General features: G+C 34.2%; 1 protein-coding gene across 4 annotated transcripts in view; it reads left to right on the top strand.

Annotated features, from left to right (window-relative positions):
* STXBP4 (syntaxin binding protein 4) overlaps positions 1-18,322 on the top strand; it is a 72,986-nt gene that overhangs the window by 22,346 nt on the left and 32,318 nt on the right. For 3 of the 4 annotated variants that reach the window (XM_082775046.1, XM_082775047.1, XM_082775045.1), the window contains 8 exons: positions 414-510; positions 2,163-2,275; positions 2,964-3,050; positions 4,152-4,217; positions 10,390-10,566; positions 12,818-12,934; positions 14,072-14,121; positions 15,285-15,412. In XM_082775046.1, the coding sequence (XP_082631172.1) occupies positions 414-510; positions 2,163-2,275; positions 2,964-3,050; positions 4,152-4,217; positions 10,390-10,566; positions 12,818-12,934; positions 14,072-14,121; positions 15,285-15,412 (835 nt within the window). The remainder of the gene's footprint in view (positions 1-413; positions 511-2,162; positions 2,276-2,963; positions 3,051-4,151; positions 4,218-10,389; positions 10,567-12,817; positions 12,935-14,071; positions 14,122-15,284; positions 15,413-18,322) is intronic. The other variant, XM_082775048.1, reaches the window with a different exon arrangement.

Here is an 18,322-nt window from a genome sequence, read left to right on the forward strand (position 1 = left end):
CAAACTTTAAGGTATAAAATACATATGAAATTTCCTGTTTGGGTAGTTGTTTCAGGTTGTAGGCCAGTATTTCATTTTATATATTGGGCAAATTACTGTTTTTGTTAATCTAATTACTGATTAACTCTTCTGGGAATCTGAACATCCCTCAGGATTTTTAAGGAAGTTATTAAGGACAAAGGGTTTTTCTTATTGCACTCATCATTATTCAAGGTTAAATAATATCTGAACATCTCTCAATTAGAAGGAAAAGTCACAAAGAGTCTCTGGAATAAAAGTGTTGTCAGTGAGAGTGTACTATGATACAAAAGCTCTTTGAAGTGCAGCTCTTTAATTACTCCCCCATGTCCCTGCAGTCATTATCTATAGCCTTTTTTTTTTTTTTCTCCAAAATAAGTTTTTTTTCCTTCCAGGCATTGAATTATCTGGGGATTCAGCCCACAGTTGAACAGCAGCAAACCCTAAGGCAGCAACTTCAGAAAGATTCTAAAGGAACAGTGTCTTTCGGAGGTAATCATTTGTTAATTACCCAGAAAAATAATGAGATGTATGAATATAGAAATGATAGATAATAACTGTTAATACATTTTCTCTCAGTATTGGGTTGCTACGGCAAATAAAATAATACTTTGGGGCAAAAACCTTATTCTAGTTTATAAAAATAAGCTTGGCATTCTGAAACTAAGTAATTGTAAATGTAATTACAAATTTAATTAAGAGCAACCGTGAGAAAGTTTTGGGGTTTGTGCTCACTAATTTCTGAATTTTTGCCATGAAAGTAGAGTATTTGAATAATGTGAGTTTTTTCAACAGACGTACTTTCTCCTTAAGAAAAGATTTCATTAAAATAATAAAATGGTTTGCATTTTAAACAACTGAGCTGTTTATTTTTATGTTTTAAGAAGCAGTCAGATGATCCTCTGTTAATAGTGGCTTTCAGTTTAGGCATAAATAATTGTCGAAGATAACACTCTTGAAGTGTTCTTGAAGTGTTCTGTGTCCAGGTCAATATGTATGTACAGATAATCAAGACCCCTTAAAATGTGGAGGCCTCTACTTTTTAGGATGGATACTGTACTACTTTTTAGGATAGGTACTGTAATTGTTCCAAAAATTCTTTGGGATAGTATTGGTGATTAAAGTGACTTCTTGAAGCAACTAACCCAACTGACCATCTAACTCGTTTGGTTTGTGACAAGCAAGAACCTTTCAGTTATTGCATGTGAAGAGACATTTGCACGGAGACCATCACAGTCTTTTTTCTAGCTAAATCTAATTCTGATGGGAATGAGTTTTTTTTTCTGTTGGTTATGACAATTTTGGTAGGTGACACTAACAGTTTAAGAATATTTGTGTTAAACTGTGAGACATGGTAATTTCAATTTTCCTGAAGTTTATGAAAAACAGCATCAAGAACTGGTTTAAGAAAAACAATTTCTTGTACTAAACCATCTAAAAAGGCACTGGATTTTCAAGTATCTTATCACTAGATATGTTGGATCTTCCATCAGGTTTTATGTGGTATACACTAACCGATCTTTAAATTTCCAATTTTCTCTCATATCATAGCAGTATGTTTTCTTTTTTACGTTCTAAATTAATAGCTATATTGATTACAAATGCTGCAGTGTCTATATATAAAACTTTCTTGCTCAGCATCAATTTTACCAGGTCTCTCTATCAGGGGTTTAAAGGACTTACTTGCAAATGTAAAGATGAACTATGAACTAGCACAAAATTGCCCCTTTTTTGCTGCAGAGAGACTGTCTCCTCTGAGAAGATCCAATCCACTGAGAAGACAGGTGTAAAACAGATGTGCAGGTCTCTCTTAGTTTTTCACACAGGCCTGCCAAATGTACAGCATCTCTAATCAGGTATTTTGAGGTTGAACTTTGTACCACCTTTTGTTTTCCTTCTCCTACACAACTGAAGAAGCATTTCATCCCAAGACGTGTTCTTAATTTTACCAGCTTTACCAGTTTTTTCTATTCAGAGAAACATGCCTGACAAAAATGTAAAAGAATTACATTTTCCTTTAGGAAGGTTAGGGAGAACAGATACTGCATTTATAAAGAGTAGGCCTTACATTGTGGTGTTAGCAGTTGTGTTGCATCTAGTGATGCTGCTACTAAACTGAACCTGCAGGCTAAACTGTTTTTTAGATTTCGTTGAAGTTTCAAGGAATCTGTTCTCCATGCAACTGAATGCAACAGATGGTGGCCAAAATCCTGTAACATTTGGGATCAATGATATTGCCAGTTTATTAAATTCACAGGTAAAGTATGTGTTTGTACAGTGTTTAATTGTTGTGAGGAGATTATTGGAGAGCTTAGTATACGTGAGATTATTCCAAAGCTTGGGCAGGTTTTTAGAACAGCTCTGTATCATGCTGTGCTTTAAGATAACCTAGTTTCTGTGAAGCTTTTTAAAGCAACCTACTTTGCAGAAAGCAATTCATGTAATTATGTTGTGAGTCGTAAGTATGGACAGCAGTGATTTACCAAGGTTTCTTAAATGGAATATGTATTGCTACTACCTATGTGACTAATAAACAATTATGCGGCCCTTTGATGTGAACTACTCCTAGATGGAATATTGCTTTACTCTGGAGGTAACGTGTAAGAATGAATGCCCAAATAGTCTATTTGTAACATAGGAATACTTGAATAAAATTATGTACTATTTAAAACATTGAAGAAAACAGGGACAATTAATGTGTATTCTTGGTGGGTTTTGGTAATCTTTTTTAACAGGAAAAATAATTAATCCTTTGGAAGATAAGTTGGTCAGAATTCCCTTTAAAACTCTTAGTATTTTCAGTAATGTTTTCCAGAGCTTTGAATAATTTTAAAATTAAGATTATCTTCTCATTTTATTAGTGAGACCTTTTAAAATTGGATGTAAAAGATGCGGAAGATGTGGTTAACACTAGATTCTAACCAGGCCTATTTAATTATGCACAGTTTGTAACCTGTGGTTCTTTGGAGGATGACGTGGAAAAGTTTAAGAAAGAAAGGGATGAAGCTTTAAAAGAAATGAACAAATTAAGGGTAATGCTTAATTTCAACTTGTTTTATTTTAGAGACTAATTTTTTGAGTGTACATATTGTGTACTTTACTGTTTTTCTTTTGAATTCTATGTGCAATATTCGATGAATAAATAAAAAGGCAGAGCAAACAGCCTAATTATGTTTGAAGTTCATATGCTCACAATGTATTTCTGGAAAACATGAATTATATTTGTTATACTGAATACTAACACGCTTTTTAATCTGATTCGCAGGGAGATGAGATTAAACAGACATTTCACCAAAGTGAATTTGGAGAAGTGACTGATTTGCATAGCAATTTTATTTAGAAATGTGTGATCCTAGTAACCAGAGTGTCTGAGCATATGCTAATACTTTTGAAAGAAATTAACTGGAGGGTGAATTAATCTGTTTGCAAAATTATTACAGATTTTCACATACACTACAAAAGACATAAAACCAAAAGCACTTAATATGTTTATTTTTACTTAAAACTTGGGTTACAGCTGTTTTTAAACCAATGCTTACAACTATTGAACAACCACTTTAAAATAAAAAATAAAAAAAGAATCTTTAGAACTTTTAACCGTCTGAAAATGGTGCAGCCTGCAGCAGTGTAGCCTTACTACAGGCTTCTGGTGGAAGCTAGCGAGGGAAAGTATGGTCAAACATACAAACAATATTGAACACCGTTGAACATTCCTGATGTGAATGTTAGGTTGTACAGCAATCTATTAAAGTCACAGAGAAGTCTTTTTTCTGCACATTTACCAGGTGGCTAGGTAACAAGAGACTTAGAGTGTGTGTTTGATTTGTATTGCAGAAGTGTTCAGTGTATAATGCTAGCATGCTTAAGAAACCTAAACAGCATAATATCGATGAACTCTCTGAAAAAAATAGCTTTTACAGATTAAAAATTGATTTTGTCCCAGGTATAGTAAAATCTGTTTGATTATTTATTATTTCCACCAGAACTTTTCAGATAAGTGTGTTTGTGTTTATTCAACATTATTAGTGGAGCGTGGCATGACCTAGAAACATAGCAGTTGTAAGCAAGTTAATAATACAAACTCTCTCTTGCATAACTAGTTATTTCTTTTTCTTTTTTTTTTTTTTTTACAGGTAGAATTGTCTGAATCTGTGAATTTACAGAAACAGTTAACAGAGGAGCTACAAACAGTCAAGCAAGTATGTTGAGTTTCTTTAAAATAAAATCTCTTTTTCTCTGTCTTGGCAAGAAGGAGGGAGGACTTCTTGCTCTCTTGATGTTGGTATAGACTGTACCTTAACACCGATTTCAACTCAAAGTGTTTATTTTGCTACTACAAAGCTGTTGATTAGACCTGGAGACTATACTTTTTTATTGAACTGAGTTAGGAACCGTAGGAACCATAAGACAAACTGGATCAGGTTAGTTGGATATCAGTGTAGTACCTTTCTCATCTTAAGTGTTCTTTAAGTGACTTTGCTGTTCTTAGGTGACAGTATGCCTAATCTACAATCTTAACTTTTGCTATTTTATATGTCAACAAGAAATTTAGGTATGAAATAATAGATAGGCCTGACGATGCTACCTGGTGTTTACCAGGAAAAATAAATGGTATTAAGTGTTTTGTGAGAAATAAGTTCTTTCTGTCTCTATATCTGTCTGTAATTGTGAGAGAAGAAATCTGAATTTCTTATGAAATCTAACCTTCTTTTGTGTCTCTTAAAGCAAGCTTCCAATTGTATTTAAGTCTTACTTTGTTTATAGCCCAGATTCAAAACCAAGTAAATTTCCTGTTTCCCTCTCCTACGAACATCCTCCTGTCAGCTCTTCTTCTGAGCCGGTCAGAGAGAATAAGTCTCTCTCATACTGCTGCACACATTCATTGCGGGTTCCTCAAGGCTATCTATTGCATCAGATGTTTTTGTAAAAATGCAAAATGTAGTTTAAAAATCTTAATGTTTACTATTATGTTAAAATTACTTTTACTTTATGGCTCATATATGCCTTTTCTTGTTTAGCACCATTGTCATCTTTTACTCCACAGATATGAGAGAGCTGCTTGAAAGCTTTCTCTATTAATATTGTGGTGTTGCCCTCTACACTGTGAAACATCAATGAAAGAAGGTAGATTATTTTTTGGATAAAATTTAACTGGAAATGTGTTACAGTAGTGCACCTCATGTTTCCATTTGCTAATGAGCGTTCAGTCTATCAGTCTAAACCAAAACTAGTAGAAAGTTCTTAGTCTTGAAAATGCAAACAATTTGGACATCGGGTACTTCACATAAGGTGTTTCAATTCACACACCTGCTCTTACTGGCAAGGTAGAATTACACAGAAGCTATTTGTTTTAATTGGAAGCAATACCTGTTTTCTACCTCATGAGGTCCTCCTACTTTAATTTTTCTGTCAAGTACTGTCATAGGATTGTGAAGGTCAGCTTTGCAGGGAACAATACAGACCTCCAGATTTTCTATTGAGTGTTTTAAGTAAATGCTGTTGAAAATGTTCCAGACAGTGAACTAGAGAAACAATAAGTTATGTGTAGTTTCAGCAGTGCTTTAATCTGAGACCTATTTTAGGAGGTAAAAGTAGGCTTTTGATTGAAATTGTAGTTCTGTTTATACTTTACTTATTTTCTAGTATTTTATATATGTGTATCTGTAGTTCAGAACCAATATTGACACTGAGATTTATGGTAATACGAAGTTCAAAAAATAATAGGCTACTGAGTACTAATTGCCATGTAATTGCCAGGCTTCTTATCTGAAGCTCTTTTTGAATCCTCAGACATCTAGATATGGCTACAGCCAGTTACTCTGCATTGAAGGTGCTCAGGGTTTCAGAAGAGGTAGTTGTGTTTCCTACAGCAAACACCTGGATGTATCTTGAAAAGTACAATGTACAATTTAGATTTAAACTTGAGATACTTATCCACATGTAAGCATAAAGACAGAAAGACTGCGCATAACCTTCTGAAAGATTATGGGTGTGATGTCTGTAAGGTGGTTTTATTTCAGGAGAAATAACGTGAAAATTGTTTTCTGAAAAGTCAAGGTGAAAAAAGTAGTTGTGACTTTTTTCTTGATGTACTAGCTAAATCAACCTCCCAGCCTTCTTGCTGCCAGTCTGGAAGAAGCCATAACCCAAATGCTGCCTTCTTCTTGCTTATCTATTAAAAATATATCTTCACTATTGGAGTTGGTAGTAGAGTGGAATTTTTCAGCACTGTAAGTCAGTTGAGTCAGCATTAAAGTTATGACTTTTTCTACGCACAGCTGTTTGGGGGCTATTTTACAAAAGATTCTGCAACTTTCTCAGCTGTGTAAGTAGCCATTTCAGGATTTCTTTTCTTCTATTCTCTAGTATGCTCTTAGCGAAGAGAGCTTAGTGTCAATTCAAAGAAGAAAGCATCTGTAAATTGAACAGAAAATCTCAAGAATGGATGAAATAGTATACTTTGAGGATTTCCTGCTTCAGCTAGTTAGTGAAATGAGTTAACAGGAACATTACTGAGAGTTAATGGCCCATTTCAAAGTAAACAAATACAATTTATGGGTTTAAGTTCTTCTGAAATCAGTACAATTTAAACTTTTAATTCTTTGCTTTCCTGAAAAAACAAGGTGTTAAATGAGGATGCAGGCTACCAGTCCTATACAGGAGTATCTTTTGTGGTATTTCCATTGTCTGCTATATGTGAATCCCAGAGATTGCAGCTTAATTAGGGCAGGCATACAAATATTCTGGTTAATGGATGTGCTTTGTCAGTACCCATTCATTAAGTGGTGCTTGAATGGGTAGCTAACAGGATAAATAGAAACTCTCATGATTAGAAATATAGCTAAAATATTTGAGATTGTGATATTGCTCTCCATACCTTTTGGGTCTTCCCTGAAATCTTAAGGAAGCTGAAATTGGCACAAAACATAGAGTGGTGCTTTTGAGTACCTGAAGTCTTGTCAGTGTTACAAATGTGAGATCTGTAATACTGAGATTTATTTTCCTGGAGGAGTCTGACTGTATTCTATAGTGCCTGGAAGTCCAAGGTCATACCAACCTGAATGATCTCTTCTTTACTATAGCTTTTGTATGCAAACATTATCAGCCAAAGCACCTTAGCTAAACACAGAAAATGTGAAAGATGATAAAAGTTAGGGTACTGCTTGTGGCATCCCATTCCACTGGACTTTTATTTCATAGGGGTAATATTTGCTATTCTGTGCTTCTGTTTTCTAAGAGGAAAAGTGGTGCTTTGAAGACTCAGACTTGAATGGCTGCTATTTTGGAAGCAGTACGTAATTTATTTCACCCTGCCTGAAAGAAGCATTTGGTTTATTTCTATTTCATTAACTTTCTAATTCTAATATATAATAAAGATAATAGAAGTTCTTTAAATGATGTTTTCAATATGTTATTTTTGTAAAATGAATGGATAAGCATAATTGAATTGTTGCTACACTTTTTCAGGTAGCTTAAAGAATGCCTTTCTTCCAGTGTTTGTGGTGGCTGGAATATTACTCAGATGAAACCTACTTTAAACACTTGAATTTATTCAAGGGAAAAATACCTGTCTTTGTAAGAAACCTGCACGCGAATACATTGGGTCTGTAAGGGTTCGGTTTCTCTGCTCTAGCCTGCACTTTTTAGCAGCTGCAGATTCCATTCCTGTTGTGTCTTCCTTGATATCTGCAACTGAAAGGGACAAGAGAAAATGTTGCTGAAGCATGCTGTAATCTGTTCTCTGGTGGGTGCCCCTTACCTGTATGAGTTAGAGAACCCACCAAGCCTCTGCAGAGCCAAATTCGGTAACTGTAGAACTGGGAAAACTGATGTTATCATTCGCTTTGTGCCTCTCTGCTCAAGCAAAGAGCTCTGGTTTGTCAGAAAATTCTGCAAATCCAGTGATAATGTGGATAATTGTTTCCTTGTAATATAAGAACCTATTGTTCGTTAATTATTCCTTTAGGTCTTTCACTGTTGAAATCTGGTCATACTTAGTCTGCTATTACAGAGAAATTAATATTCAGCAGTTGGATTTCTGCACAAACAATGGACGAGTAAAGGCATTTCTGGGTTATAAGAGATGAAACCTTTAACTCAGGGAGGTCTTATTTCAAAACAAAGACCTTCCTTTTCATTATAGCAATTTTCCCATGACTTATTTGATGTCTGTTTATATAAATAATTCCCATTTGTGCGTTTTTACGATACTAGCCTTTGTCAAACATCTGTGTTCATTTATATTTGGCAAACTTATTACCGAAGTATTGTTTCACTTTTGTCTCCAAGAGTCTTTTCCCCACCTCTAGCCTATTACTGAACTGTACCTTCGCTGCTTAAGGGCATGAAAATATCCTTTATATCTGTAGGACCCACCCCTCTACAGAGGCAGTAAGTTTGATCTCTGTGGGTATAGATTCATAATGTCTTAGAAGTCCTTGTGTTCGCTGCATTATTTGGAGGAAAAGGAATTAATGTGAGCCACTTGCAGGAGGGGTGTGTTGTTCTGGTGGCCTTTGTGAGCCACAGTCAGTCTTCTGGTGAGTGCTTTGGTACTGTCCCCTTGCACAGTTCTTAGTGCTGTGCAAACATGAAGGCTAAAAAAGCTAGGTGAATAACTGAAAGACACATAGCAGTAAGCTTTCAAATAGTCTGCTTCTCCAGGTATAGGTGGAGGTCATGTAGAATAGATGAATCTAATGTTTCTTGTGCTTCTAAAAGAAAAAAAAAAAAAAAAAAAGCGTACTTGCTGTCAAAGTAAAGGTTACTTAAATATATCTGTTATCACTTATAATAGAAAGCTCTATATTATATAAACCCAGTGTCATCTGTATTCACTAATGGTGTTGCTGTTTGCTACATGTATGATTACTTCTTTTAATGCTTTATTTTCTAAGAGACCAGAATGTCCCTGGCAATTATCCAAATTGGTATTATGTTGCTAAACCATTGTAAATGTGAGGTAGATGATGTCCTATATATGTCATTCAGATTAGTTTACTTATGGCATGAAACAAATATATATTGTTTATAAAGGCTAACTGTTTACAGGTTAAAAATCATCTGAAACCGAGACTGGTAGATCTGGTGGTCATTTTACAGGAAAAACATTAAGACAAAGTGTAGGAAAATCTGGCTTAAAGAATATTGATTGCAAAGAAGAAATGCTTCTGAGTTAGGAAATAATTGAATTAAATCTTCATTTGTAAGTTTAACTGACCCCTCTAGACATTTATATTATAACACCTGTTAAATATTATATCACATTTCTTCCACAGAAAATTGAAGTTGTGGTCATTTAGATTTCTCTGGAAAAGTGGCTTCAAGTCCAGGCTACTTTCTACTGGTTATGGATTCTCAGTGTCTGTTTGTCCTGTTTCCCCTCTAGTCCCATTCCCAACCAGGATATAGCTATAATAATAAGATATAACAGGTAAACTAGGAATAGCCTATTTACTTCAATATCCTTAGCTGAGGAATTTGTGCAAAGAATTTCTAGTTCTGTGAATTTTTCAATTTAAAGGTTATAACTTTAAAGGTTCAGGAAAATCATATAAAGTATTTTCTCCAGATTAATAAAAAGGTAAGGGGAAAGATGGTTTACTGCTTTTGGTGCCACTGAGCCTGTATGTTGAGTAGTTCAGTCTTTTATAGTGTAAACTAAGCTGTTGTCCCGACCTTTTGTTTGACTTTTTTGAATTTACAAACCAAAGTTAATTTGAATTAATATTCAGTAGTAAAATAAAGTGAGCAATATCCTTCTCTGAATTGGATTTTACAGCATTTATCGTTTACTTCAGCTGAATTAAAAGTTAACAGCTTCTTTTTTCTAGTTTTCCTTTATTTACATATAAATTTTAAGTAACACTCTTCTGTGATAACATAGAATACAATATAAGAGCAGGAACTGGGCAGAAAAATTAAAAACAGCACTAGTTTTAAGAAAAGTTTAGACTGAATACTTGCATTAGAAGTCCATCTATATGATGTGGAAACTCTTAACTGGGTGTGAATTCAGGCAATAATAGTAAAATATCAAATAACATTTAATTAAAAGTAGTTTATCTTGTACAGAAATGATGGGACAAATTAATAGCATCAGATACATTTATATAAAACTTTTAATTCAATTAGATTTTCCGTAGTCATAGAAGTAATGATGTACTTCTCAGGAATATCTCACTCTGTAAAAACCTGTTTTTTCTTTGTGCATCGTTAATTGAAAAATCAGGAAATGAATTGGCTAACCACGAATCCTAATAGGTAGCCCTACTGCCAACTCCAGTACTTTTAAGCTAAATCTGCACTTTTTTTTAAACCTTTGTTGTTAGCAGGAGTTGTAACTTTTCAATTAAATTCTGTAATCTATAGGAAGCCAAGGCAGCTGTAGAGGAGACAAGAGCCTTGAGAAGTAGGATTCATCTTGCTGAAGCTGCACAAAGACAGGCTCGTGGTATGGAGATGGACTATGAAGAAGTAATTCGCCTGTTAGAAGCTGAAATCGTAGAGCTGAAGGCTCAGCTCACTGATCATTCTGGCCAAAATAAAGTAAGCAAAGCAGCCAGTCTCCTGTCGTAGTTACCATGGTTTCCTTGCTGTTGTCATGTATCTTGTTTTCATTTTCTTTTCATCTGCTTTCCTAAAGTAGGTCACTGTTTGTCTTGTATTATTCAATAACTGGAATGATGCAGAGCGAAGGGGGTAATGTGAAGCGTATGAGTCTTCCTTTATCCAGATATCTTGGGGCTGCAAAAACAGGAGCTAGAAGCATATGTGGGTCATAGGTCAATACGGAACATCTCAAGCATTAAAACAGGGAGTAGTTTCCGGACTGCAGATATATCCTCTGTAAAGGCTATACGTATATTTGTATGCTTTTGTATATATGTACAAGTGGTCTTAATATTTTTATATTTCTGTTAGACAAATAATAGTGATAATAAAGTCCACCACTGTTCTTAAGTAAATTTGGATTTAATCAAGATAATCACCTAAAAGCTACTAACAGTACTCTGCCAGAGAAATTTCTTTTTTTTAATTGAGCTTCATATTTTAAAACTACTTCATTTTCAGTGAGTCGTTTCAAAACATGTTAAGGAATAAACTATTTTAAGCATTTTTTAATTTTTCCCCATAATTGAGTATCCATTTTCTACACACAGTTTGAAAAACTGCAGACAGGTCGGGATTTGTGTGTTTACCTTCTTTTCTCATGAAAAATGGATGTGCATAGGAATTAATGGTGAAGGAAACCTGCTGAAATGGTCCCCGTTTCAGCATGAGAATTAGTTCAACATTAAAAGGCTTTAAAACGGTTAAACAGACCTCTATAGTGTACAAGCTTACAAAGAAGAAACATAGCAATGATCTGTAATTCCCAGGGAGGAATTCCTCTCACCTAATTGTGAGTGTGCATGATAAGATGTATCACACCATAGAAGCTGTTCTTTCTGAACATCTGGGTGAGATGCCCCAGCTTTTATGTATTTTTTTTTTTTTTTAAGTCTTATTTGTTTTCTAGGACTTGAATAAATATAAAAATACTAAGAAATTCAGAGCATGTGGGTTGCTGTATTAAACATTTGTTTTTAAGATGCTAGCTTGAACTCCTGAAATTCTGATTGCGCACTTGAAAATCTGAAGTGAGATTTGGTTCTGTGTGTTTCTTATTCAAAAAAGCACTATCAGGTAACTATAGGTAGCTATATCAGGTAGCTATATCAGGTAACTGTACAGTTGATATAAAGTCTTTATATATTTTTATGTAGCTGATTTATATATATATATATATATATTTAATATTAAAGAGTATGGTGTCTCGGAGGGCTGACCAGCTACTTCTCCAGCAGTGGACAGTGAGATTACAAAAAAAGATGTTTTAATTGAGAGGTTATTTGGCATTCTAAGTGATGGTGATTCTGCTGCTTTGTACATTGTGTACAAACAAATGGGTGCATTCATTTGTCTCAAGTAAAGATAATAAAAAGAGGCTCTTGGGAGTGTTTTTTTTTTTTTTTTAACAACTTCTATAGTAGGTAGTGGGCTATCAGAAAAGATTACCTACAGGATATGAAAATTTGTTTTAATGATAGTGATATGTTCTTAGTTTTGGAGCATATTTTGTTCTAGATCTTCTATTCAGCAAATATCTTACCTAAACAAACGTGCCTGTGTACATGTGAAGACTTCACTCGTGGTCCTCACACTTGAACAGTAGTACCGGGGACTCAGGGCAGAGCCTGGATCCTCCAGAACTCGAGCTAATGAGTCAGACTCGGTAGCTGGGGCTCACATTCTCTGTAGCTGAAGTAGAAAAGGGATGCATAACACTGATCAATAGGTTATACAAGTGCATGTAGAGAAATCCTAGGGGGTAATTTTCTTCACGATATGCCGTAATTACTCTGTTGGCCAAAGGATGTACAGATGCAAACTAGTGGACTGAGCTCGTTCACACGCTGGCTATTTATGCCACCCTGCTGATAGGTACTGCCAGCATCAGTTCAGTATTTTTCATCCATTCATGAATCAGTTCAAACAATCTGAAGTTTCAGACCTATCACTGTTGTTACATGCCGATTTCAATTTACCTTGATATCATAATCCAAAATGTGTAGTTGTTCCTTACTAGTAATCAGGCAAACCTACCTCAGGAGCAGTTATGTTTTTCAGAAAGGTTGAAAAGATGATGTGTTAAACTTTTCAGACATTTTAATTCACACCTTGTACCTTCATGAGCCATGAAAGAAATGATTAAAATAAAAACCTTAAAACAGTGTGGACCAAATCTTTTTTCCAGGATAACATCCAAGACTTGAGAAAGAGAGTTACAGTACTTGACTGCCAGCTGCGGAAATCAGAATCGGCTAGGAAGACCTTTGAGGTGGCTACTGAAAAATTACTACAATTTATAGAGGTAACTTTGCCTATCATTTCTAGCAGCATTTTATTTGGAAAGTGCTGTACTGATGTTTCTGAGGAATAAACATAATAAGCTGACTATAAACTATAGTTTGTAGAAACCATTCCACAGCTTGATCCAACTTGCTAGATATGGTGTAAAAGTGTATAGGTCTGTGTAGGAATTTACTTAGTCTTTGTACCTTGCTGTACACAGAACAAATGAAACTAGACAGATATTTTAAACATAATTTTTCACAAACATATCAACTTCTGTGAAATTCCCCAAGAGGGGGGAAAAGCAGAAAATTAATATTTAATAATATTCTAAAATGCTATCACACAAACAAGTAACATTATGGTATTTATTTCATGCAAAGGGGTTATCTTTTGTTCATTTGGTTTTTTAGTTCTGCCTTTAAATTGACTTACAGAATAGTTGAGACTGAGAGGAACCTATGGAGGCCATCTAGTCCATCTCCCTCTCCTCAAAGCATTGGACATTGGCCTCTTGGGTTCTAAATGTCTTCAAAAATACAGACTCCTCAACCACTGTGGGCAACCTGTTCCAACGTGTACTGTCACTTAACGTATCCTATCACAATGTAAGATGAGAAGATAATTAGAATCAATTTCATTCATTATTTTAATAATATGAATAACTATAACTTAATATGACCGGCACATTTATCTTTTTCAAGATGAAAGGGTTGTTGTTGTTCTTGAAGTATAACGATTTGACAAGCTCAGGATATATCAAATTTTGACCAGATTCAGTGCCATGAATTTGCATTCTATGTGCATTAATATTTTTTCAATCATAGTCCTTTCTGGAAATACAGATTAAATTATACTTGCAAAAAAAATAAAAGCAGAAATTATTTGGAAAAATGAAAATAGCCAGGATAATAACATTGTGTTCACTGCAGTAACCAATTCTGTATCATTATGTAACTTCTGATGATAGCTTTTGTAGCCAAGGGTCAAACTGAATAGGAAATAGTTTTAAACACCTGGATGGGAAAGACTAGACTGTAGTCTCTCGAGATACAAATCAAATCCCATGTCCCCAAATAAAGCATCTAATTATAAAGTATCAAGTTCTTGAATGTGTTGATTTATAAAGTGTTAACTTCTTGACTATGGCCAACAGGTTGTGCATGAAATCCTTTCAGATAACTCTACTCCCTCAACAGTTCTAAGGTAGGCAGATCTGAGCTCTTTTGTGATGAAATGGCAGTTATTCATGTAATACTGAAAACCTCTACGATTGTTTCAAAGTCTCCAAATACTGTTTTGTAGCTATTTTTTCATATAGTTTTCTGCAGTATGTTACTGAATGCAATTATAATTGTGGGAAAGAATTAAAAACTAAGCTTTCAGGATGCTGCTTCATTAAAAAACAGAGTATTAAATTAAAAGAGTTAGTAATCGTATAGTTATGGCCGTCTGCATGTTGCAATAAAATAATTATCTTGTGCTAAGATTTACTTAAAATTGTAAGCAACCCTAACATTTCTTAATTTTTTATTCATTCTTTTTTTTTTTTTACCTTTGCCCAAGTGAATTTGCATCATCACTAATCCAATTGCATAATAATAAATTGATGGCATGTATTTCCATTTAAGTTTCATTACTTTTCTTGTTTATAAAGGTACAGCTAGGAGCATTCAACAAGACTTTGGCCCTTTTGAATATCTGCCTGATTGTGCCTATTTATCCCAGATACTGTTATGCAAACATAGCACACTGAAGTTGTTTTGACTCTATCCTGCTGTCCTTTTTGGTAAAGCTCTCAAGTCTATTTAACTAAAGTTAGCTGGAACTTTATTTCAATAAGATCTGCAGGATCAAATAAACTATTTACTGTAGCTGTCTGTGTTCTCAGATGCTACTCCTGAACAATTAAATGCAATTCCCATTGGCACTACACAAGAATGATGTTGCATGTTTTATAAAGGTTGTAGACTTCATTTTAGTAAACAAATTGAAGTATAAAACTCAAAGCTAAGGTCACAAACTGACACCCTAAAAGAAAAGAAGATAAGAATTAGGTGCCCGAATGTAATGTCCGTTCTTAAATGTTAATATGAAAATTAATTTTAAGGAATTTACTTTTCTGACATCTGCTGAGGTTTTGATATTACTTTTTGGGGCACGAACTACATTGTTCTAACTGAACTATCCAACTTTCCTATTACATTTGCTATGTAGATAGAACTACTTCTGAGACAAATTTATGTTTGGTGATGTTAATCTTTTGGTTCATAGAATGAGAATAACACCTATCTAGAAACACAGCTTTACTTTATTAAAAATAAATCTTTATATTTCTAGTCTTACAAACACTTTTTTTTTGCTATTAGTGACAGAAGAATAACCTTATCTTCTAAAGCACTTCGGTTGGGAAGGATTGGACCAACTGTCACCACAGCTCTTGCAGCAGAAGCCAGAGACCTTGCCAAGTCTGTCCGTGCCATTTTGGAAGTAGACTGTGAGTGTGTGTGTCTGTGTTTGTATATACACACATAAATACTTCATTTCTTCCATCAAATGTTGTAGCTTTAGCATCTTGTCTGCCAGTTGAAACTACTGTGTTTTTTTTGTTAGTTTTCAGTTGAAAGTTTCATCCATTTATACTAAGCCAAGGAAAGAAGTATTACTCTTTTTTTTTTTGTTTTAATAAGAATACCTGTTTGATAAATCAAGAAATTACTTATTCTGAAGCTTAAAAAAGGAAGTAGGTAGACATTTCTGAAAATACCTAATAATACAGAAAGATACAAAATATTTCACTTCATTATGAAAGGGTCATCTTGGCAAGTGATGAGCATTATGCCAGCTGAAATTAATGACTTGTAATAGAGTGCACTAAAGCCAGTGGCTGGTAATAGAGATGTCAGTGATTTGCCACCACATAGCAGATCTCTTGCAGGTATAGTGATCCCTCACTGGATCCAGTTTCTCTTTTTATTTTTGTTCTTCAGTTTCCTTTGCCTTATGCACCGTCTTTTTACTTTTACATTTATCAACAAGCTTTTATCTAAAAAATAGCTTGTGAAAAGAAGAAATGGAAAAATATTAAACAATTATTTTAATTCTGTTCAATAGCATTCATCACTCTTCCAAAAAACATATACCAATGACTTTATGTGGTTTAAGATTGTCTTGCTCTAATCATTAGAAGGAAATAGTCAAAAATAAGCATCACATGGGATTCTAGAGGCCTGAGTTTCATTGTCTCAAGAGACACAATCTGAAACTCATTGGTGGGATATTTCTGTTGACATTTGTGGGCTTTGAACAAAAATCATATAGTGAATGCAGTCTGAACTGACAGTGTTTTGGAATATTAGCTTTAAGATCTCAGTATCTTAAACCACACAAACATAAACCCTCTTCTGAGATGCAAAAAATGCATCAGAATGAGTAGATTTCTCCAAATCTTTAGGAAATCTGAGCATTATTGTTAAGAATTTTTAAATGTGGAATTGTGAAGTTAGGAAATGTCTTTAAGTAAACAAATCCTCCAGGGCTTTTAAATCTGGTATCAATTCAGCAACAGAGTACATAGATGGTTTTTGTTTAAGATTGAGTGTGAACTGGTAGAATAAATAATTCATAGCACCAAAGGACAATGCAGATTCAGTGTCAGCTGAATATGCACCTTTATCAAACTATAATTAGAATATAAATTTATTCTAGAATACTTTTTCCTGGAAAAATTAAAGCAGAAATTTATTGTCAAAATGAGGAATATGAAAATCTCCAGAATCATGTAAAACCAGCAGAATTTCCTGACTATGATGTTCTATTTTCGTAAAAGAATGTTTACAAAATATTATTCTGTTGAATTTATGAGAACATTTATCAACTGGAGTCTTAATGAAGATTTTATTGCTTTAGGGAGTGAATGTAGCCTGCAGTTTCTATTGGAGATAAGTGTATTCCCTCAGTTAGGTCATTAACAGAATTCTGTTCCCATTGGTCAAAATTATGCTAGTTCATGACCAGTTACTGTAATAAACTGTATGCAGTTGGAAATTTAAGAAGCAACTGTGGCTTATTAAAGGATTCCCATGGTTGCATATTTTGATTGCATTTACCTCTAGATGGTCTGACGTGTCAGTGCTAATCCAGATTAGATGGATTGCTTTGCAAAAATAAAACAGAAATGGTCCAACATATCACAGAAGTTTTTGGAGAGCTGGAGAATTATGGTGACAATAACCATTGTATCAAATATTTTAATATCCTTTATACATTGTTGGAAATTAATTTAGAAGGGGGCTGAATAAGTATATTTGTCGAGGAAACATTTCAAAGTATGAAAAATATCTTACTTGCATCACATATCTATGCATCGTGTATAAAGGAGAACGAAGCACAATAAAAAGATAAAAACGAATTATCCAAAATATTAGAATTAGAATGACTGGAGGAGGTGAAAAGAAAAACAGTGGCCAGGATAGTGGGGAATTTGTTTTCCACCAGTGACAATGGAAGTATTCTGTCACATTAAGTTGTTTCTATCACACTACACAGGAAATCATGCAAGGAAAACTTTTAGTCCTAAATGCAATTGAATTCTAACATGTGGTTGTGTCAAAAATAGGATACATGTTAGAAAGCTCTAGAGCCATAGCAAAGATCTGTTTTATGAACCTGCGCGTTAAAAATAGCTCTGCAGAGAAGGATTTAAAGATTGAACGTCATCCTTCTGAGTTCATTCAGATTTGGAGAGTATTACAGATAGACTTGTTCTCTGACGAGCTTGTGTGTAAGATTAAAGCTTTAAAGTTCTCTCTCTCTCTCTCTCAAAAAAAAAAAAAAAAAAAAAAGGAAGAAAAATAGTTAAAGCAGAGTAACTGTTTAATAGCATTCTGTCTGCAGTCCTCTATGCCAGATTCACACAATAAATTCCCCATGTGATCTTCTGTTTTCTTGCAGATGGGCTGTCATAAAAGGGGGCTTTCATATATGTAATACTTCATAAATATCATACATTAAAGAAAAGAGTATAATAGGCACTACTTTGAAGACTGAAGGCTATGCCATTATTTCCAGAAAGGAGTCTTCAGCATGACAATTTGTTAATGAATTCTAGGAATGAGAGAATTGGAGTGAATATTTTTGAGACTGCTAAGTGGATAAAAATGTATTGTTGGGCAATTATCGTGATATATTTTATCTTCTGAATGGATCTTCTCTTTCTGGATTTGTTTCATTTTAATCTTCTCTTACTGTATTTGTTTCATTTTGAACAAGGAGAAGTAAAGGAGCCCTAACAAAAATAGTTTTTCAATTTATTTGCAATACATGTGAAACACATCTAGGTGTAAAGACAAGATTGTGGAGCATTCCTTCAAACCAAAACTGACTTTCCTGTTAAAAATCATCCTCG

Source organism: Aythya marila (assembly GCF_965140915.1).
Source record: "Aythya marila genome assembly, chromosome: 18".
NCBI classification, from domain to species: Eukaryota; Metazoa; Chordata; class Aves; order Anseriformes; family Anatidae; genus Aythya; species Aythya marila.